This window comes from Anolis carolinensis, chromosome 3 (genome assembly GCF_035594765.1).
Source record: "Anolis carolinensis isolate JA03-04 chromosome 3, rAnoCar3.1.pri, whole genome shotgun sequence".
Lineage (NCBI taxonomy): Eukaryota > Metazoa > Chordata > Lepidosauria > Squamata > Dactyloidae > Anolis > Anolis carolinensis.
The window spans coordinates 108,232,733-108,256,553 of record NC_085843.1 but is presented as its reverse complement, the minus strand read 5'-3'; the positions used below and the strand labels follow the sequence as shown (position 1 = coordinate 108,256,553).

Sequence of the window (23,821 nt, the reverse complement as noted above, 5' to 3'; positions counted from 1 at the left end):
ATATGTTTAAAGAAAAATAAGCAGAACAACTTTAGAACCAAAAATTATCAAGTTATAGAAAGAAGCAAACAATGCATTTTCTAAAGAGGAAAAGGAAGCCGTTGACTAAAACAGCATTTTCAAAATAGCCATCAAACATTTTATACTGGTAACAAACTAGAAAAGAAATTACCAAACTTTATTGTTTACAAACATCCAAAACAGATACAACTTTTACAATTACAGTTAATGGATAGTACTAAAATGAAAGTGACATCTAATTTAGGGGACGAGAGGATTTAATACACAAAATGGCATCTAACAGGGTTCCTGTTATCTTAATCTGCACACTGGTGAATCCATGTTTCTCCAACAGCTTTTTGTATTCCACACCATTTCTCTGCTTTCCTTCAGTCATACTGAGAGACTGTAGAACACCTCTGGCAGGGCTTGTTCCTTTGTCGTCTAGCACAATTTCTGCAACCAACAAAGCATTTCCTGCATTTGAAAAATCACACAAGAGATATTTAGCAACACATTTCTAGCTTGAGGTTAATGTTTTGTTTAGGAAAATTCAGGAATATATTCCTTGCTGTTACAAGGGTTACACTGAATATAAATGTTCTAAATAATTAGAATACTTTGAAGCTAATGTTGGCTCAGAAGAACCATTCAATTTCTGCTATTGTCATCAACAACTTTGTTATGTAAATAAGCATGCCGTTTCATTTTGTTCAGTAAATACTACGAAAAGTGGGAATAAGAAACAAAGCTCTTACCTGGTTTGCAAATAGCAGATATTTTGTTTAAAAGCGTATGGACTTTTTCCTCAGAACAGTCGTGTAGGATTCTTGAAAGAATATAAAGATCTGCTTCTGGAAGATCATCTTTAAAGAAGTCACCTATTTGAAAAGGCATTTGTATTACTTCTAATAAGTATGAATACCCTTTTTAATCTTGGTGGCTTCTTGTACACATTGATACTAAAAATGCAAACTGTGATTTAAACTTTCTAAATGGGTAGAACAAGGATGCTGTTTGGGAAATAAAGGAAAAGACTTCACCACATAAATATGTAAGCTGCTTTTAACCCTGATCTGCCTTGGGGGGGCGGGGGGGGGGGGGGCGGAAGCAATTCACTTAAATCAAAAATAAACATTGAGCATATCAGGAGTGATTGTTTTATAAGAAAAAAATGCTATTTACTGCTACAGCAAAAATAAACAAAACTGTGACACCTTAAAGACTGATATTTTTAAAATTATATAAACTATTGCCCACTCCATCTAATGCATGTCCAGATATATCTATCATAAGCCTACCCGATCCCTTCATTTATCAGGGGAAGCTCTCCTGTCCCCACTCCCGATATCCCAGACCCGCCTTGTGGGAACAAGGGAGAGGGCCTTTTCTGCTGTGGCCCCCCGATTGTGGAATTCTCTGCCCGCTGAGATTAGGCAAGCCCCCACACTAGCAGCCTTCAAGAAAGACTTGAAATCATGGCTCTTTCGCTGTGCTTTTGGAGAGTAACCATTTTATATTTCTTTTCCGTTGCTCCCTCTAATATCTATCCTCCAGAATACCCCACTCCCTTATGACCCTGTTTGCTGTGGTTTTTATTTTTATGTCTTTCTCACCCCGAGTTTTAACTTAATGTTCATGTGGTCTGCCCTTGTTTTCATTGTCTCCTTGTTTTATTTTGTAATGGATATTATTATTTATTGTATTGCTTATTGTATTGTGATGTGCTGTTCTTTTATATGCAGTTTACATTGTATTGTTTTGGGCATGGCCCCATGTAAGCCGCCCCGAGTCCCCGTTGGGGAGATGGTGGCGGGGTATAAATAAAGTTTATTATTATTATTATTATTATTATTATTATTATTATTATTATTATTATTATTATCTGTTTCCAGGCACAGGAAACCGAGCATGCTAATGTTAGCGGGAAATGAAACACAGAAAAGTAAGCTCTTCATAAGGAAATCGCCACACATAAAACACCTTAGTAAATGCCAAGTCTCTTCTTCTCTTGTAAGAAACTGAGTGTCCAGGAAAGCAAAGCTTTTCCCCATGACAATTCCCCTTCAGAGGGGTAGATTTCTCTCACTTCCTGTTGTCTCACCCTGTTTTTAAATATGAGTCCTTTGTAAATCAAATGTTTGTAACTCAGGGACTGCCTGTATTAACCCAAATGGAATTTTCTATCATATCAAGATCCATACTACCTTGGTCCAAGAGTACTAAGATCTGCTTTCTATTAACAGATGAGCACAGAGTAAGCAATCTGGGCAGGGTTTGCAGAATGAGTCCAGGTTAATATGTGATCCTTAGGTTGCAGATGCCTGTTGCCATTACATAGAATATATTTTACTCGACAGCACATTTATGTCCTCATTGTGAAAGACCATGCGGATCCAGAATAGGTCTCTACAATCACTTATAACCCACTGACAAGACTCTATCCTTAGAAGGCAATCATACTTTGCCACAAGTGATCACCTATAGATAGATATATAGAATATATTTTTTCCCCATAGCACATTTACCTGATGTGAAAGATACTCTATTACTGTTTTGTTCTGAAGGTTGAAAACTGGTGACATTTGTAATGACATCTGGAAGGTCAAACACAGTGACTTTCATTTCTGGGTACATATGAACTAGTTCATAAGCTAAAGCTCCAGTGCAACCTACAGGAAGCAAAATATTAAAATAAGGAATTTCTATTAATCGCAATTCAAGTAAAGGCTGTATCTGAAATATTGGTATTCAGTGATTACTTAAAATAAATTATGTACAACTTTGCAAGATGTCCGTCCCCCCGCCCCGCACACACAAACTTATTCCGAATTGATAAAATGCATTTTTGTACAGGATCATAAATTCCTTGGCCTTTGAGACTCAGTATGGAACTGTTCAACGTTAAGCCAACCCTAAGAATACTTAGGGACTGATGTCTTGCAACTTTGAACATACTGGTTAAATCAATCGAAACCAAGAAAGGAATACTAATCCTCAAGAAACAAGTAGAATGTTTTGGTTTACTAGATGAGTTCAGACCTATGTCTCTCCCTCTGCCCTATGTCATCTCACCATTCAAAAAGCTAAAGAATTTTGTAAGTAAGTGTCCTCAAAAGTAATGTTAGACAATTCAGTCTCAAAAGTGATTATATCATTTCAGCACACAAAAGTTATTATTGGAACCCTTACCTCCCAAATCGCATACAACTTGGAATTTTGAAAGATCAAATGCCATGCTCAAATCCCTTGCTGTCAGCTTGGAAATGCTGTGCATTGCACTCATAAAACGCTGCTTCACTTCTGTAGACTGGTAATAGAAATTGTTTAATAAATTAATGAGAGTAAACTATATAATTCTGACAAATGTGTTGTGTCAACTCCAACTTACAGCAACCTTGGCAAGATTTATTCAGAGGAGGTATGCCATTGTCTTCCTCTGAGAGTATGACTAGCCCAAGGTCACGCAGTGAATTTCGAAAAACCTGAATCCTGTGCTCTTGTATCCTACCACTCATAAACTACACTGTGTGATGCCCCATGGGCCTCGGAGCTTTGACCCCAGCGCCATCATGGATCATGATGATGAAAACATGGGATTTTTGCCGTCTCAGCAAGAGACGGAGCCATTCCAGATGCCTGTTGTTGATAGTTCTTGCCAAGAACTCATTAAAACAGACCTTGAACAAGTTCTTCCCAGCGCTTCTACCCCCTTCGCGAGAAGGGAGTTCTACGAGGCGAGCCGTTTCCAGAGAGCGCAAACAAGGAGAAGCGCGAGATTAGCAGCCAGACAGGGCGCTAATTAGCTAGTTTCCCCTGGGAGCTTTCAGGGAGGAACGCATCTGGATGAAGATGTGTTTCGCTTCTTTTTCCCTTGGGAAAAGAAGCTCTGGACACCTGTTTGCAGGAAGATTTGAAGTTCCTTAAAAGCTTTTCGCACGGGCTAATCTGTGCTGAGTCAACGTGTCAGTTGACGGATTAACTTCGGTTCTAGCTAAGTGTGGACTGCGTTTTGAGTCCACTATCTCTAGTCTCTCCGTGCCTTGCCTTGCCGTGTTCGTGACCGGTCACCGTGTTCCCAGCCTTGCATCTTGTACCAAGTACCCAGTCTTGTCTTCAGTTCCGCCTTGGACTTACTTTGAACTCCAGTAAAACTTTTGGACGCTTTCCCCACTCTAACTGCTTGGAAGTTGAGTGTGTTTCAGTTTTGGGATTACAACTTTAAACTCTAATATTATATACTGGACAATATATTTCTGGACTATATTTGACCTTCCCTGGAAGGTCGTTTGCTGATCTACATTCTCTACTTGTTTTTATCCTACTATAATATTTCCTTAATAAAGATATTAGATTGTTATTGGCCTCCGTGTGTTGGTTCTTAGTGCTCCGCTGCCAGGGCGTGACACACTGGCTCTTTGATGGGTTATTATTAAAATAGAGATATTTCTAAAATCTCAATGTTTTGCTGAATTGGAGTCAGTTATGGGTTTTCCATCCTAAGCCTAAAGAATTAGTGAATTTTTCTGTCATATTCCTGTGATTATTATCTAATAGTTAAGTATGTTGTGACCCGCTCAAACCATGAGGAGAGGCGGATAAGAAATAAAATATTATTATAAAAATGTAATGTGCGTTTTTCCCATGGAGTAAACAACAAAACCACTGAACCAAATCACACCAAATTTGGCCACAAAAGACAGTCAGCCAACCTGTGTCTTTCAATAAAAAAACCTAGAAAAATAGTCCAAATTACAGAGGATTAGGAAAAGCCTTTCTCTCCTAAACTGTCAGTCAGAAAAGTAGGCCCTGCTGCCTTTAGGCCCTGCCCCCTTTGTATCCTAGCAACTCTCTCAGCCAAAATGGCGCCCAGGGGACAGGCAGAGTGAACGTAGGCCTCATCCACACTGCCTATAAAATACAGATTATCTTATTTGAACTGGATTATATGGCAGTGTAGATTTAAGGCCCTTCCACACAGTTATATAACCCAGTATGCCAAGGCACATAATCCACAGTATCTGCTTTGAACTGGATTATCTTGAGTCCACACTGCCATATAATCAAGTTCAGTGTGGATTTTATACAGCTGTGTAGACAGGGCCTCATATAATCCAGTTCTAAATAGATAATATAAGATTATAAATATAATATATAATAAGTACTGTGGTATAATAATACAGAACAATATAATCTCTAAAATCAGGACAGTAAATAAAGAGCAACATTTTGAAAACAGGGAAATTGGAAATTCCAAAAAGGAAACAATCAGGGCCAGCTAACACTTCCCAACAAAGGGTTCCCCCAGGAAGGAAGCAGCCAGGCTTTGAAGCTGCAAAGCTATTAAATGCTAATCAAGGTGACAAATTGCAGCATTCATACTCACCGCATCAAGACTATTCATTGCTATTCAACCTGGCCAACCAAGATTTTCCCTAGGTAAAAGACCCCAGGCTTTGAAGCCACAAGGATACTCCGTCCCATTTAACCTGGCCTACCACGGATGTCCTATGTAGAAAGCGGCCAGGCTTTTAAGCTGCAAGACTATTCAATGCAATTCAAGCTCGCCAATCAAAGGAAGTAGCCAAGCTTCAAAGCAGCTCTTTGATTGACAGTGCTACTCCAGCTCGCCAAACAAGGATTCCCCTAGGTATAATACAGCCAGGTATTGAAGCTGCAAGGCTATTCAGTGCAATTTAACAAGACCAACAAAAGATTAACCTCAGTAGAAGGCAACCAGGCTTTGAAGCAGTGATAAAACTCTGTAGTATTGAAGCCAACCAACTAAAGATTCCCCTAGGTAGCAAGCAGCCAGGCTTTGACGTAGCAAGGCTATTCTTTTCAATTCTAGCAGCCCAAACAACCATTCCCCTAGAACGCAAGAACCCAGCCTTCCAAGCAGCAAGCCTACTCCCTTGTATTCCAGGTCACCAAAGATTCCCATAAGAAGAAAACGGTCAGGTTTGAAGCTGCAAGTGTTCACTGCTATTCCACATGGCCAACAAAGCATTAACATAAGCCACAGCAACGCGTGGCCGGGCACAGCTAGTTATTATTGTAACAGCGCAAACTAATAATTTAATTCAAACCTATATGACAATTGAGACAATTTTAACTAACAGGGAAGATCAATCCTTATACTCTGGATAATGTTAGAAAACAGAGATCATTGAATTTGGAATACATGCATTTGGGAATCTTCTAGGCAAATTTAAGAACAAGAATTTAAAGAAATGCATTCCTAAGGAATGCCATGTTAAGTCACACTACCAAATGGTAAAACCTGCCTACTGATCATTTTCAATTAAAGTATTTCAGTATATTTGTTAATATATAGAGTAAATAATACAATATGCACAATACCTGAAACAAATCATCTCCTTTCTTCTCAAACACAAGATGATTCTGTGGAGTACCTTCTTTAACTGCTAACTCCAGATGTGTATACAGAGGCCACAGGCGATCATTACAATGGAGAACATAGTCATGAAATGAATATTCACTGCTTGAGACCAGATATAGATTTGTCAGTTCTGTATTGCTGTAGCCTTAAATGAGATTTTTTAAAAATATATATTATAATATGCTCTTAAAAGTGTTTTTTTCAACAAATTCAATGAACACCACCAACTAGTAAAGACTAAAAGCCCTATTGACTTTCATAGATCAAATTCCCCTTTCCTACAGATAAGGACCCCTATGTTTAAAAAGAAAAAAAGAGCTCATAATAAATGTTACATAATTCACAATAATAAATTGGTTCCTGGGCTATGCTGCTGCTGAATTTGAAACTCTAAACCCATATCAAATTCATTTTAATGGTAATAAAATTTCACTCTTTTCCATTTTGGATGAATTTGTCTTTTCAGTGATATTATTATCTAGGAAACAATCCAACTGCTTTAATATGTTATTCAACATTTATTCATTTCTCACACCCTTTTCCTTCTAGTTGTTGAAAAGCAAAAAACAAATCACCTTGATAACTCTTTTCCAGCAGGTCAAAAGAAGTACATGCATCAAGTAATCTTTCTGCGCCACACAGAGAGATATTGCGTTGTTTTGCAACATCCACTGGGGTCATGTTGCCTTTCTCTTTGAGAAGATCAAATATTTTCAGCTTACAGGCTACAAACAAAGCCTGTAAGTACAAAAGACATATTCATTACTGAAAGAATGTCAAAATACAACAAATTAAGCTGATTTTCAAATGACTTAATTCTCTTGATGACTACTTTGACCTCATCTTTTTTTTTAAACTTCACCTGCTTATTTTTTTTTAATCACAGCACTCAAGGAAATATGGCCAGAGGGTAATAATATGAATCTGGCTATAAAATCTGCAACTCTAAAAACAGAGGCATTACTATTTAAGTTATATAAAACAAAAGTCATTCCCTTCCTCAAGTAAGAGAAGACAAAAACCTGTGTATTTAAGGCCTCTGACTCTTTTGTAAACAATGGCACATGTGCCAGACTATGCACTATAGAAACATCACAAGATTTTACAGAATCATATGCTTCCCCCTCCCCCAACAAAAAAAAAACCATCAAAGAAAATGTTACCTTTGATGCTCTGAAACCATCCAGGAGGTGGGTAAGTTGAGAAGGGAAATGGGTTCCATTTTCTGCTACTCCATTCTGACTTTCCACAGGCAAACTGCAAGTATGATTGCTGTTTATGCATTTTCCCAGGCTGTTTTTTAGCTTTTTTGCATCTTCATATTGTATATTATCTGAAGAGGCACATTCCCCATCACTTAAGATCTCAAAAGTCTCTACTGAAGGGATAGAGTCATGCTTTATGTGATGAATGGTGTGTTTCAGGGGAGGGTAATATAGTTCTGCCAACTTTTTGCAAAAGTGATTCAAAGGAAATCCTACCACATTCAAAAAATCTCCATGAACATATTCCACTAACATTCCCCCAAGTGCTTGGATCCCATAGCCACCAGCTTTGTCCCTAAAAACAAACAAAAACAAATATATAAATCATAATAGAGTAGTTGTTGAAATTTTGAGTATCTATTTCAACTGCTTGGCACACCATATTACTTAAAAAACAAAACGATTTGACCAAGAAGCAAAGCTTATATCAGGAATTCACATCAGCACAGGAGAATTTATACTCCCCTTTACCCCTACAGCAACTGGCCTTCTTGCTACAATACACAGTTGTCCCTCAACATTTGCGGTTTTGACTTTTGCAGATTTGATTTTAAATGCTCTCTAGCTATCGCTAGAACCGCAAACATGTCTCTATGTTCAATGTTCTCTAGTTATGATGGAGGAAGTAGATTTTTAGGGAGAACCTGATAGGAAGCTCTAGGCCCTCTAGTGCAATTCTGTGGTCAGCCACCAGTATTCTGGAAATCTGTATATGCAAATCTGTATATTCAGTTCTTAACTGGGTCTCCCATTCAGGATACTGATCAGATCTGTACCTGTCCAGTTTCAATAAGTGTTTCTTCTTCATGGCTCCTATGCCTCACACAAATAAGTTTTCATGCCTGAGCAGAGACCAAATTTAGAACTTTCTAGAGCTGAGTAGTTATTCTTGAGCCCACTAAACTATTATTACTTCAAGTTCTTTTTGTTCATCGAGGCAAATTCATGACTTTTGCTTACTGAGAGGCCACTTTGCATCTTGATTCTATTTGAAGTTTCTGTTTTCCTCACTTTCTATCTGTTATTCTATTTGTTTATAATACTTTTTTAAAAAAATACTGTTTCATGTTAACTTAGTTTTACTTTCTTCTCTTTCTCATTGGCTTTATTTAAGGTCTGCATCACTTGTGGATGCAAGGTTGCCTTATCAGATGCATGTAAGGACAGCGAAGAGAAATGGGAGGAAGAGGAGTGAGGTCAGACCAATGGGCTGGAAGGGACTTAAAATCTGGCACCGTTGGGAGAACAGGAGGTTGACACAAGTGAATTGGGAGGAAGAGACAAGAAGGTGGATGAGCTGGAAGAGATCTTAAAATCTAGCTGAGGCATTCTGATGGCTCAATAGCATGTATATTTGGGCAGAAGGGGCTTATAATATTTGCATTTTTTTCACTTTCATGGGAACCCTATACCCCTAACCCTTATGCATGTCAAGGTCCGATTGTATTGTGTGAGTCAGACTCATAACATGGAGGATTACACAATCTGACATGGATTCACAAGTTCAGCTTTTTCAAAAGTGCTTCTAGATTGAAGTCTAACTGCTTTGAAAAAGCCTTATAGGTCATCAAGAAACAACATATACTTTGACTACACATCCTGAAGTTACTTTGAAGCAGAAGAGGCACTATAAGAAAAAGGGTTTCTCAGTATCATCCTGTCAACACATCATATCAATTCCAGAATAGTTGATAATGATTTTGAGAATGGTCACTTCAATGGTCACCTTGTTTAATGTGATATTGTGTTAAGGTGCTGGATCTCATTGCTATAAAGCAATGATTTCTGAAGGAGGATGTGAAAGAAAAGCTCGGGAAGACTGGCTGTGGGTAGCCGCTAATCACAATTCAGGAAATATTGTGCAGGGGCACCTGCATGAGAAGAAATGCTACAAGACAGAAGTTTGCCTCTGTCAGAGGCCGGACAGGGAAATGCTAATAGATAATAGGATTCTCGTTACAGAGAGAAAGAAATACAGAAACAGTCAGCAGAAGAAATAACGGACTCTGGTTTTAGAGAGCTGTGATTGAAAGGTTAACATGTTGCCTTCTGTGACTTTCACTTTGGTTTGTTTGCATTACCACTATCTCTGGCTGTGTTTTATCAAGACTGATAAAAAGTCAGGTCACAACGATCCCACCACAACAATCTACCCACTGGTCCATATGGGGAACCTGGTGTTCAAGTACCAGATCTATGAAGAGATCACAGGTGGGTTGGAAATGCAGGGCCAGCCTGGGAAGGTGATCTGTCAAAATTAGGTACAGTGTTCCCTCACTTATTGCTGGGGTTAGCTCCCAGGACCACCCGCAATAAATGAAAATCCGCGAAATAGGGACTCTATATTTATTTTAATATTTATACATTATTTTAGTAGTTATACACTATTTTAAGTTTTTATCAACCAATTGTGTGTTGATAAATCGCTCCTTCTCCTCCCATTGACGCTTGGGCTCCTTTTCTCTCTCTTTGGCTTCTCCTTCCTCCCTTCCTTAGGCTGTAAACTGTGATTTTTTATGATTTATAATAGTCTTTTAGAGTTTATTGAAAAACCGCAAAACAGCGAATCCGCGAAAAGTGAACCGTGAAGTAGTGAGGGAACACTGTATATGCTGTTGGCATAGATTATAAAAAGGCTTGAAAGCTTTTTGTAACATTATGGTTGCAGCTTAAAATTATGGCTATAAAATGACCAGCATGCCAGCAAAACAAGGAGTCATTTAGCATTCACACACATATACACACTGTTCGTTAAGCTTAAAAGTGACCTTGAGTTCTACTTCAGCATAGTGATGCTGCTGTTTTGTTAGTATGAACTGCATGCCTGGAAAACAAGTGGGAAAAAGGGGAATAGAAATGGTTTAACCATCTCTCTCCAGGAAAGAAAAACTCCAAGGTTAAGAGGGCATGATAATTATGTTTAAATATTTTGAAAGGATGTTATACTGACAATCAGGCAAGCTTGTTTTCTGCTGCTATAGAGAATAGGACACAGTGCAATGCATTCAGAGATGCCAACTAAACATTAGGAATATCTAATGGGGGTGTTGAGTCTCCTCTGGAGGTTTTTAAACAGGGACTGGGTGGCCATCTTTCAAGAGTGCTTTGATTATGTTTTCCTGCATGATAGGGGGCTGGACTGGATGGCCCTCTTCCAGTTCTCTGATTCTATTAATATACTTTGTTTTACAAATGCTTACTGAATTTAGTCTCAATTCACTAAACATGATCACAAAGTATAAAATGTGAGCTGTACCAGGAAAGTACTACATGTTAGAAGAGTAGATATATGTGCCTTTGCAGAAACCTTTAGTTTTCCTACCAACGTGGAACAAATTTATCTGTTCTAATTAAGAACTAATGTCGGGCATTTAATGTGCCAGATGCTGTTGAGACTAATTTCTAAACCCAGAAGGCATGCTACTTCTTTAGGTCATACATTTTACAGCAGGCCAATTTTGGCTATGGTTCTGAGGTCTGTGAACTTTTGATAATTCTGAAGCGCACATTTAATTATGGGTGAACTCCAAACTCCTGACAGTAAAAGAAACTGCTAAATCCACTGCCAATCCTTCCACTAACTGTTTAGGGCAGCTTTTTTATTAGTTTGCCCTTTGTGAGAGTGGCATTCTTTCTATCTAAAAAACCTCACATTTGTCACACTGATCCCATTGTTCTATTTTTAAAGACAAAATATGGGAATTTGCCTCTCAAATATGAGTAATGCAAATAAGCATATTTTCACATCAGCAGAAGACTATACTTAAATATAGTTGGCAACCATTGGCATCTCTTGTTCTTTCAAACAGGAAAAACACCCAGGTATGAGATTCAAACTTAGGATTTCCCTTAAAAAAAGGAGCTTCCTGGGGCTGTGATCTCCAAAAATGCAGGAAAACATTAAGCATGTGACTCTTAATACAGAAGGTAGAAAGACAGCCAGAAGGAGGAAGGCATTATCAGAATTTCTGGAATGCAGATCATTTACTTAAACACAAAACCTTTCAAGGTAGTTTATAGAATAAAAATATTTATGACACTACATAACAATACCAGCTTCAGATTAAAAAAAACATATTACACACAAACACACATTACTAAAACATATACATTAAAATACAATTTAAGATCAAACAAAAAAAATGCAGGCATACTAGACAGAGGTAACAAAGTTAACAAGCTCCTTGTTGAATCTGTTAAGCCAGGCCCATTTTTCATCCTTGTCCTCTATTTGGCTGAATTTTCTTTTAGCTGCACTGGCATTGGGAGGCTTTACAATGGAGAAGGAGAGCTGGAAAAATACTTTCAATGCTGTATTGCAGCAAAATATCTGAAGGAAACAATGCAATAAAGCAGGGCCGGGGAAGAATGAGATTCTACCCTAACTATTCCTACTGTACTTGTGTTTCTGCCTGCAAGAGATAAAGTAAACAGCCACTGCTTCTGACAGTACAAAATGGTTCACTACCCTATGTCCTCCATGCAGTATGCACACCATTTTGACATACGTGTAGAGTAAACACATAACTGTTTTTCTTCATGCTGCAGGTTTTGTAGACTTATTTGGTCACAATGTAAGTCATTCACATTTTAATTACTGTACTTACATTGGCTCACCACTATGAATATATTCCCATAAGAGTTCCTCAGAGAGTTCAGCAAATTTAACTTTAGTTTCTTCATAGAAGTCTGTGACTTCAGTCTCCAGCTGATTATCTGGAAAATTAAAATTCTGAGTAAATGTTTTGGAAGCTGAGATGGGTCCCACTTTGGGAGAAAGAAGGCATACAAATGCAATGCAATCAATCAATAAAATTATCTGATAATGACACTCAAGTGTGATTTTTGAAGACACTTCGTATTCTAGCAGAGGAAAATGTAGATAACAGAGGAAATGTGATGGGCTGCACTTAAAGCAAGATGCCCAGGTTACCTCCTCCTTTCCAACCCAACTCCAGTCATGGGAGGCGCTGACACTGAGAGGACAGGGAAACATGCAACAGAAGATATCAAATATTTTGTCATGCTATTTGTAAATAACACATATCCTTACTTTCTTTAAAAATACTAAAGGCTTGGATAGCACTTTTCATTAGTAGCCCAACCACCATTTTCATGGCACAAAAACTATCATTCTAGAATGAAAGCACCAGCAAAGTAACAAGGTGCCACTGGGAAGGGCCAGTTCTGATGGTCACTTTGTAAACCACACTGCTTTTGAACCCAAAGCACGCCTCTTGTGAAGGGGCAAGGCAGACCTACTTTGCTGCTTAATGACTCACTCCAGAACTGAAATGATGTCCAATTTCATCATCTGTTAAGGTGTTTGTAAAGCAATTGTAGCATTTCACCTCAGTTCTATAGCACAAAGAAAAACCTCCAATTTTACTTCTAGGATGAGTCATTCTCCCATACTTTTGTCAAATTCTGCCAAGCTGCAGAATTTGCTGTAGTGCTGCAAGGATCACCTGAAATAATTAACGATTCCTATCTATTATTTTGTAGGTCTGTTTCTTGTCTTTTTGAGGAACTTGCAAACTGCAGCTTAGAAGCACTTAATTAGAAGCTTAACGTCAATGCCTCAACAGACAGCAAGCAAAGATGTGATATTGTTTTAGTCCATATTCCCCAACTGCTAAATCTGAAATCTAGGTATTTAATCAACAAATACATATGATTACAAGCCTCACAAATTACAGACAGCAATAATATACATATGAATTCATGCACTTGCAATAGTCTTGCACTCAGAAGGTCATCAGTCCTTAATTTTGAAGAAAGATGACTTCTAGTTTTACCTAGAAATGAGTCTATATTTCCAGAACAAAATGCTAGATTTGCTCATTTATAATAAAACAATTATCATTATACTGGTACAGCATTTAGGTGTAATACGTGGAGAGTTTTTTCTCCTTGCCCCTCCAGCCAAGAATAGTCTGCCTTTTATCTGCGGTGCACTTCTTTGTTAACATTGTACTGGAAGCAGCAAAATGCAGTGATCAGAGAAGATGCAATACAGAACTGAACGATTTTAACTGGAGAGAAACATGTTGGAATTATTCCACAGTAAGGGATCATCATAGCTTTTAAACTGAAAAAAAGCAAGATACTTTTATTCCTTGACATAGGGAAACATTCTGCTGTAAATTTTGGATGTGATGTAGAAGTGCTACTTTTAGATATAGGCAGTTCCCAAATTATGAATAAGGTTCTGTAGGTTTGTTCTTAATTTTACTCTCCATAAGCATACATACGTTTATCAGTAACAGGCATTTATTGGAAGGAGGAATTTGGGAGAAAAGGTGTTGCTGATCTAAAATTTCTGGAAAGACAAAACAAATCAAGCATGCCTGTATTTTGAATACTTATGCAAGTAGAAGTATTAAATCAAGCCACAGCCAGTAAGATAACAACATTATTAGGTAAAGATTTTTCATATCTGGCGATTTAATGACTTTTTCTAGACCACTGTTGTTACAGCTTTTGTTTCTATCTAGATGTCCATCATGCCCTGCGTCTGCTTCTTTCCATCCATTATATATACTCTCAACTGAAAAGCCAACTGCATAATAATCTCAAGACCATTACTGCTTTTCTACTGATTCTTCCATTTTGTTGCTGATACAGACTGTGGCACCCACTGTCATACCGTCTCATACTGGATGTCACAAACTTCTCAAGAGGCTACTGAGGTACTATTACATGAAATGTTTTATCTACTTCAGAATGAACAAGAACCATGGCATCTCCATGCAAATCAAATGATGTTAAAGCTGAGCCCTTGAAAAGTGCAGCATGAATAAAGAGAAGCAAGCGAAAGTCCTGGAATTGATATTAATGATAATGGGCAAAGGGATAAATCACTGAAGATGCCAAAAGAAAGTTGCTACCTCCAAGATGTCTATCTCCTCAATGTACAGTTTTGGAGAGGGATGGTCCTAAAAAAAAATGTGCCCTAAGAGTGGTCTTAGGCAACCCTTAGTATGTTGGCACAAGTGATTGTCCATCTCTCCCCTCCTCCCCAGACCACCCAGTTTGAAGGACATCTTTGTTAGAAACCATTCATTAGAGAAAATAGCATCTTGTAGGAGGATGACTTTTCCGGCCATTGCCATATCCTCTTCACATGTAACTAGAGAAACTGCAAATGTTTGTGTCAATGAGCCATTACATGTGTACCAATAACATTTCAGCACAAGACTGTTACAGAGCCAATAGTGTGACATGGGTTTTTATATTGGTCCTTACCAATTACCTTTACTGCTGCAGTGAACTATTGCAACACCTGTGAAGACACTGTGCTCCTTTCCACTCAATCTGTTAAGGGAAAACAGATACAATAGTTGCAACTATTTAGCTTTAAGTACTATTTTATTAATTTTTTTGTTCGTGTCAGGAGCAACCGGAGTTGCTTCTGGAGTGAGAGAATTGGCCGTCTGCAAGGACGTTGCCCAGGGAACGCCCGGATGTTTTTGGGAGGCTTCTCTCATGTCCCCGCATGGAGCTGGAGCTGATAGAGGGAGCTCATCCGCACTCTCCCCGGGTGGGATTCGAACCTGGCAGCCTTCAGGTCAGCAACCCAAGTCACAAGGCTTTTATTCCCTAGGCCACCAGAGGCTCCTATTAATAATTTATGAGATAACTAGCTTTGCCCGGCCACGCTTTGCTGTGGCTTATGGGAATCATTTGTTGGCCAGGTGGAATAGCAGTGCCTTGGCATTCTGGGTTATATAGCTGTGTGGGAGGGACTTGAGTCTATACTGCCATATAATACAGTTCAAATCAGATAAAATAAAATCTGTATTTTATAGGCAGTGTGGATGAGGCAGTGCACTCTGCCTGTGCCCTGGGTACCATTTTGACTAAGGGAGTTGCTAGGACATGAAGCAGCGGGGCCTAACGGCTGTGGGGGCCTAAAAGCAGCAGGGCCTACCTTTCTGACTGACAGTTAGAGGGAAAAAGTCTCTTCCTCATCCTCTGTAATTTGGACTATTTTCTAGCTTTTTTTATTGAAAGACATAAATTGGATGACTATGTCTTTTGTGGCCAAATTTGGTGTGATTTGGTTCAGTGGATTTGTTGTTTACTCCATAGTAAAACCGCACATTACATTTGTATATATATAGATGATGATTATGTAGTAATTTATTTTCCAAATCCTGTGTAAAAATAACACAATACAATGCCTGAACCTACAGATATAAACTATGATATTAGCATCAGAAGTTTTTAAAGTGCAGACCTTGAAAGCATCTTATACGCATCTTGTTTGTCCACTGGTTTCTCCAAAATCTGGTCTTCTATTGTCTGAAGTGAAAATAGAAATACTTTGCTATATACATCTCATTACAGTGGAATTAGTATCAAATTAAAAATATATGTTTAAAACGAATACAGAATTGTGACCGTAGGGATTCTGAATGAAATGTCATTTTCTGTTCTCAATGAAAAATCCTGATAGTACGTAGAACATATTTTTTTTCACCTTAACATTTGGAGGTTTTTATTTATTTATATAAAATCATGCCTACAGGGGCAAGTGCGAGGAGCAACCCAAACTTATAGGATGTTAACCCCTCATCTGCTGGGAATTGGAAAATTGGTATCTATATGCATTTTTTTTCCTCAACAAGTTTTTTCCTCAACGAGTATTTCATTTCTTCCCGAAATTGGCACTTTAATAATAATAATAATAATAATAATAATAATAATAATAATAATAATTTTATTCTTATATCCCGCCCCATCTCCCCAAAGGGACTTGGGACGGCTTACATGGGGCCTTGCCCAGACACAACAATATAAAAGCAAAAGCAAAACAATAAAACAAATTACTCAACAATAAAACTTTCTTTTGAATGAATGCTGAATATTACTGTAAGTGAATTCCACATGTCTATTGATAGTACATACTAAGACTCACCACAATAGTATCTGCTCCTATAACAACATCTGGTGTTCGAAGATGTTTCTGAAAAATATACAAGTACATTTGATTAGTTTACCCACATCACTAATTAGCCCCAGTGGTCTGAAGAATAAAATTCGGATGTCAAATTAAAGCACAGGGTGGCCACTACTCTAGTGAAATAAAAAAAACAGCTTGAGGTTGCATGTGATGGCAGTAAGAACCATCCTGGGCCTGGTTTAGAAGTATCAAATTATTGAGAATGAGAGTAGATAGTTGTAGGATACAAACTTAGAATTTGAATTTACATATGCATGCAGAACCTGCACTCTAACTAACTAATGAAAAGATTAGTTAAAGTCTTCATTCATAACTCAACATCTTTCAATGAAGGAGCAAAACTTGGCTTGAAGTTAGAGGAGGAGCAGAGAGAGGGATCAGATAAGAGGCACAACTGAACAGGAGGATCTATATATATAAAAGAGTGATGGCATCACGGCAATTCACAAAACAACAAAAGTACAGGCCCCCCAACCTCAAAATTTGACAACACAACCCATCATCCACGCCTCAAGGTTGATACAACAAAAAGAAAAGAAAAATAAAGTCCTAATTAGAGGGAGAGCAATAATTTTTTTTATCCAATTGCTGCCAGTTTAGAGGGCTAATCTCTGCCCACTTGGTTGCCTAGCAACCAAGGGACAGCCAGGTTTCAGTTAGGGGACAGGCAGATTTAGGCCTCACTTAGACTTCTTCCACAGATTATCTAATTTGCACTGGATTATATGGCAGTGTAGACTCAAGGCCCTTCCACACAGCTATATAACCCATTTATAATCTTATATTATCTGCTTTGCACTGGATTATCTTGACTCCGCACTACCATATAATCCACTTCAGTGTGCATTTTATACAGCTGTGAAGAAGGGGCCTCATATAATCCAGTTCTGAGCAGATAATATAAGATTAGAAATATACAGTAGAGTCTCACTTATCCAACGCAAACACGCCGGCAGGATAAGTGAATATGTTGGATAATAAGAAGGGATTCAGGAAAAGCCAATTAAACATCAAATTAGGTAATCGTTATACAAATTAAGCACCAAAACATCATATTATACAACAAATTTGACAGAAAAAGTAGTTCCATGCGCAGTAATGCTATGTAGTATTTACAGTAGAGTCTCGCTTATCCAACACTCGCTTATCCAACGTTCTGGATTATCCAACGCATTTTTGTAGTCAATGCTTTCAATATATCGTGATATTTTGGTGCTAAATTCATAAATACAGTAATTACTATATAGCATTACTGTGTACTGAACTACATTTTCTGACAAATTTGTTGTCTAACATGATGTTTTGGTGCTTAATTTGGAAAATCATAACTTAATTTGATGTTTAATAGGGTTATCCTTAATTCCTCATTATCCAACATATTCGCTTATCCAACGTTCTGCCGGCCCGTTTATGTTGGTTAAGTGAGACTCTACTGTACTGTATTTACAAATTTACCACTAAAATATCACAATGAATTTAAAACACTGACTACAAAAACATTGATTATGAAAAGGCAGACTGCGTTGGATAATCCAGAACATTGTATAAGCAAATGTTGGATAAGTGAGATTCTTCTTTAATATGAAATAATTACTGGGATAGAATAATGCAGAACAATATAATCTCTAAAACCAAGACAGTAAATAAACAGGGGAATTCCACACAGGAAACAATCAGGGCCAGCTAACACCTCCCAACAAAGTATTCCCATCATCAAAGTCTGGCAAATCCTGTTTTCTCAGGGCCACAGACAGTAGAAGCACATAAAATATCGCAAACAACACCACTCTGAAAACAAGGGAATTCCAGACAGAAAACAATCAGGGCCAGCTAACACCTCCCAACAAAAAATTCACTCGGAGGAAACAGCCAGGCTTTAAAGCTGCAAGGCCATTACATCCTAATCATTTTTCCTAATTGCAGCATTCATACTTGCCTCCAACAAACAAAAAAAACCAATCAGAAATATTGTATATTCACAACCTTTAGGAAATAATATCACCTGATGGCGCAGCGTGTCAAAGCGCTGAGCTGCTGAACTTCTGGACTGAAAGGCCACAGGTTTGAATTGGGGGAGCGGAGAGAGCCCCCACTGTTAGCTCCAGCTTCTGCCAACCCAGAAGTTCGAAAACATGCAAATGTGAGTGCATCAATAGGTACTGCTCCGGTGGGAAGGTAACGCCGCTCCATGTAGTCATCCCACATGACCTTGGAGGAGTCTACGGACAACACCGGCTCTTCGGCTTAGAAATGGAGATGAGCACCAACCTCCAGAGTAAGACACGACTGGACTTAATGTCTGGGGAAAACCTTTACCCTTGACCTTAACTACCACCAATTCCTCAATACTTTATTTCCCATACCACCATACTTCGCCACAGCAACGTGTGGCCGGGCACAGCTAGTACTTTATATAACCAAAGCCCTGTGGAAGAGACCAGAAGAGACTTGTAAGGTATTTATGACCATGACCATTTTAAAGGATAATAACTTTGTTGGGTTTAGTTGAGAGAAATAAACAAGAAATCATGTTCTATCTAAAATTCCAGTTGCTATATCAGCAATTGGAAAGAGGGTAGACAGAGTGAATGCTTAGATGTTAAACACAAATTAGACAGGAGAGTGAAATGGCTTACCACATGCATTCTGTTTGCCACTTCAAGTGCCTTTTGTATTGCAGTTTCTACTGCATATTCATAAGGAGCTGCAAAACATGACTTCTCCAGTGTCTCTTTGAACCAAGAGGGAACAACTTCAAATCGGAGACCCTGTTAAAGACAGAGAAGCAAAGTGACTTTGGATAAAATCTTGTTTGACACACTCACGCAGGGGGCCCTCACATGGATGCTGACTGCTTAAAAGATCCAGCTAGAACAACTACCGAATAAGTTTAGAGCGATTCATAAACTCAGTTAAAATGCCCACCATCCTACGACAAACTGTCCATGTGGATCCTATGTAGCCAAGGTAGCCCGACCCACACAAAAAGGGGAGGGATCATCAAGCTCAGAGAAATATACAGCAGTGAAACTGGAGCATGCTAAAAAGCCCTTCTGTGATACAGGAAGGGACAATGTATCCTAAAGGAGGGTATGTCTGTTTTGGCATTTCTCATCCACTTGCTATACTCCTGATTAGGATAAAATTTGCATTTGACACAGTGTGTACTGTGGAAATTCCGAAGGATACTATACAAAAACAGATTGATAAAATAGAAGAATTTGGGAAGGTGGCAGGACTAAAGATTAACAAAATGAAAACAAAAAAATTAACTAAAAATATACCAGGTAAATGTTGCAAAAAATGACAGGACTCCGGACCGCGAAGAAGGTGAAATATTTAGGAATCAATATAACAGCCAAATGTTCAAACTTATTGAAGAATAATTATGATTTTGCATGAAAAGAAAAGAACTTGGAAAGCTGGAAATTTTTGAACTTATCTCTTTTAGGAAGAATTGTTGCAGTAAAGATGTATTACTAAAGTTATTGTATTTATTCCAGACTTTGCCCATAATTAGGAATATGCAGACCTTCAAAATATGGAACAAAGATCTCAAAAAATTTATTTGGCAGGGGAAAAGAACAAGAATAAAAATTTTAAATTTAACAGATGAAAAAAGGGAAAAAGGCTTTGGACTACCGGATCTACCATTTTATTATGAGGCGTGTGGACTCTGCTGGGTTAAAGATTGGGTGACCTTGACAAATACCAAAACATGAAATTTAGAAGGATTTGACCTGAGAGCCGGATGGCATTCATACCTATGGTATGAAAGAATGAAAATAGAAAATAATTTTGGTAACTACTTTATTTAATTTATTTATTTACAACATTTCTACCCTGCCTTTCTCACCCAAGGGGACTCAAGGTGGTATGCTCTTTATTAGGTGTGCCTTGAGAAAGACATGGGAAAAATACAAAACTACACTCCAGACCCCCGATGTGGATTTAGCCACTAGAAGCAGGCAACATAAGAGAAATAGGAAGAGAAAAATTGTTTAACATATAAAGAGCTTTTGGGGGGGAAAAAACAAGACGGAGAGAGAACATTGAAAACCCATGGTGAAAATAGTCAATTGGAAAAAGGAAAAAGGTTACAGTACAAATTAGAGAATATTATATGAAAGATAAGAAAGTGGGATCTGCAGAAAAGGAAAACTTTTGGGACAAAATCATGAAGACGGAGAATAAATTGATAACGAAAATAAGCCTTGTGGACCCTCATTTCACCCAAAGCTGTACTTTGTCCTCTCCTGCAACAGAATCTTCTCACAGTGTTGCAACACATATGTATCTTGGACAGAGTAAAATAATTTATTCCAGGCCTTGCATTGCATTATACAGGCAAACACATTGCTTTCTCTTTTGTTCTCTAATGCTATATCAGTAAATCTGCTTTTAAAATGTCCAGAATTGTTCAAAGAAAAAATAAGGCATTTCAAGTGCCATTCTCCTCTGAACACTAGGAAATGATTTCCTCCACTAGAAAAAACTGAAGTATATATTCCATAGCCCTTTTATGTTAATACAGTATTTGGGAGCAAATTCCATTCATTCCAAGACATAGTTGTGTTAGTGTGGAATACCAGCATGCAAAGAGATCTTGTAGCACCTTAAAGAGAACCAAGTTCATATAATATGCTTTCATAGTCTGTCTAAAGAAGTACTGTTAAAGTTGTGTCAAACTACATTTACTCTACATTAATCCCAGCAGTGCATTTTCTAGACTCTGTTCTCTAATTCCATGGTGGGGGTTTTTAAGGGTTTGACTGTAATAGGTAACCTGCCACAGGTAGGAGATACATTATAAATTGAAGAGGCAGTACTTTGTCCTTAACAAAGTACAGAATATTCTTGTTTGTCCAGATATAATTCCAGGTGTTGCAGGGACATGTGGAAAGCAAATGATTTAGGGCTTTGGTGCCAAAACAAACTTTGAAAAGAAAAAAAGGTTCTAGAACAGTACACAGATCTCGGTATATTACTGATTCACAATAGATCTTAAAGGTAGCAGGTGGAAACGGGAAGGAATAATATTTCAGGAAGCAGGGTTTTTAAAATATATAGAAGCTAGAAATTCATTGGATCCTTCAGTCTGACTAGATAGTAAACAAAAAGCACAAGTGTGTAGCTCATTGGTGCTAACATATAGACTGCTACTTTAGATGCACTCAGGGCCTTGCCTGATATAGGATAAATGTTCACCAGTTATGTCCAGCTTGAGACTTTCTGTAGGTAGAGCCCATGCAATTTCACGTTAACAATTAACTAAGGAGAGTAACGATTGACAACAGCTGCTCACAGGCAAAAATTCAAGAGGTTCAGCCTTTCAAATACATGGGTTGACATGACTCTTGTACAGGTTATTGCTTTGTGCATGCCATCATTTTAAAAAGTGTTTGCAAATAATATGCTGTGTCCAGCTTGGTTCATCAAGTGCTCTGCTATGGCTGACTTCTCTGTTTGAGTTAGTCTGCAGTGTCTTTCGTGTTCCCTGATTCGTGTTTGGGCAATGCTGTGCTTGGTGGTCCCTGTGTAGACTTGTCCACAGCTGCATGGTATCCGGTAGACTCCTGCAGAGGTGCGAGGATCCCTCTTGTGCTTTGCTGAACGTAGCATTTGTTGGATTTTCTTAGTGGGTCTGTAACTACTTTGTAGGTTGTGTTTCTTCATCAGCTTCCCTATGCATAGGAACAAGACATAGGACAAGAGAGATCCTCTCACCTCATGCAGCTATGGACAAATCTACATAGGGGTCACCAAATGCAGCACTGCCCAAACATGAATCAAGGAACATGAAAGGCACTGCAGACTGACTCAACCAGAAAAGTCAGGTATAGCAGAGTACTTGATGAACCAACCTGGACACAGCATATTATTTGAGAACACAGAAACGCTGGACCACTCTAACCACCACTATGTAAGGTTACACAGAGAAACCATAAGCATGGGAACAATTTCAACAGAAAGGAGAAAACCATGAAAGTGAACAAACTATGGCTACCAGTATTCAAGAACTCTAAAATAAGGATTGTAAATAAAGAACAACACTCTGAAAAATGGGGAAATCGAGACAGGAAACAATCAGGGCCAGCTAACACCTCCGAACAAAGATTTTCCCCTGGCCTTGAAGTCGCGAGGCTATTCAATGCTAATTTTTTTTTCCGTGTCAGGAGCAACCAGAGTTGCTTCTGGAGTGTGAGAATTGGCCGTCTGCAAGGACGTTCCCCAGGGGACGCCCAAATGTTTTGATGTTTTACCATCCTTGTGGGAGGCTTCTCTCGTGTCCCCGCATGGAGCTGGAGCTGATAGAGGGAGCTCATCCACACTCTCCCCGGGTGGGATTCGAACCTGGCAGCCTTCAGGTCAGCAACCCAACCTTCAAGTCACAAGGCTTTTATCCCCTAGGCCACTGGAGGCTCCTATTCAATGCTAATCAAGGTGATTAATTACAACATAGTTTCTCCATATACCTCACAACCTCTGAGGATGCCTGCCATAGATGTGGGCGAAACGTCAGGGGAGAAAGCTTCTGGAACATGGCCATAGAGCCCGGAAAACTCACAGCAGCCCAGCAATAAGAAGTGCATAGAAAATCCCCTGAGGCCAAGCACACGTCCTAGGGCCTGTTGTGCGGCCTTACTTACCACGTTGTTGAGGATCTCCTGCCTGCGCGGGGAAGCGCTGGCCAGGACCACTCGCTTGTGGAGCAGCTTCCCGATGACGGGGTTGAGCAGCACCATGGCGGCCTCGCAGCAGCTGATCCCGTGCTGGGGAGAAGGGCGCCCAGAGCAGATGGCAGGCCGGCCAGGGAGGCTTTATGACGGCGCGCTGGGCAAGAGAAGAAGGGCAGGCAGAGCCAGAGCCCGGCTCCTCCTCCTCCTCTTGGGCTGCAGCAAGGCTGGGCGGGGAGAGAGAGAGAAAGAGAGCAGCAGGACGCGGAAGCGTGCGCCTTGCTTCCCTCCTCGGTCTTTGAGGAAAGGCGGGAAGAGAGATGGAAGGAAAAGCAGGGAGGGAAGCTAGAGAGGAATAAAAGGGGGAGGAAGAGCAGAGAGAAGGAGAGAGAGAAAACACAACAGAGGGAGAGAAGAGGAAAGGAAAGACGGGAGGGAAGGAAGGAAGGTAAAAAAAAAAAAAAACCCTTTGCTTATTGATGTCAGCAAAGTTGCTCAGTGATGGCCC

At 39.0% G+C, this 23,821-nt stretch overlaps 1 protein-coding gene across 1 annotated transcript; it reads right to left on the bottom strand.

Moving 5' to 3' along the window:
* Nucleotides 1-157: 157 nt before the first annotated feature.
* asmtl (acetylserotonin O-methyltransferase like) lies at nt 158-23,612 on the bottom strand. The gene is made up of 13 exons (XM_062975321.1): nt 23,287-23,612; nt 19,273-19,404; nt 16,592-16,639; nt 15,911-15,975; nt 14,924-14,985; nt 12,276-12,384; nt 7,567-7,963; nt 6,979-7,141; nt 6,364-6,548; nt 3,193-3,310; nt 2,529-2,672; nt 759-881; nt 158-477 (listed from the first exon to the last, which is right to left on the bottom strand). The coding sequence occupies exons 1-13, from the start codon at nt 23,380-23,382 to the stop codon at nt 257-259; spliced, it is 1,863 nt and encodes a 620-aa protein (XP_062831391.1). The 5' UTR covers nt 23,383-23,612; the 3' UTR covers nt 158-256.
* Nucleotides 23,613-23,821: the final 209 nt, after the last annotated feature.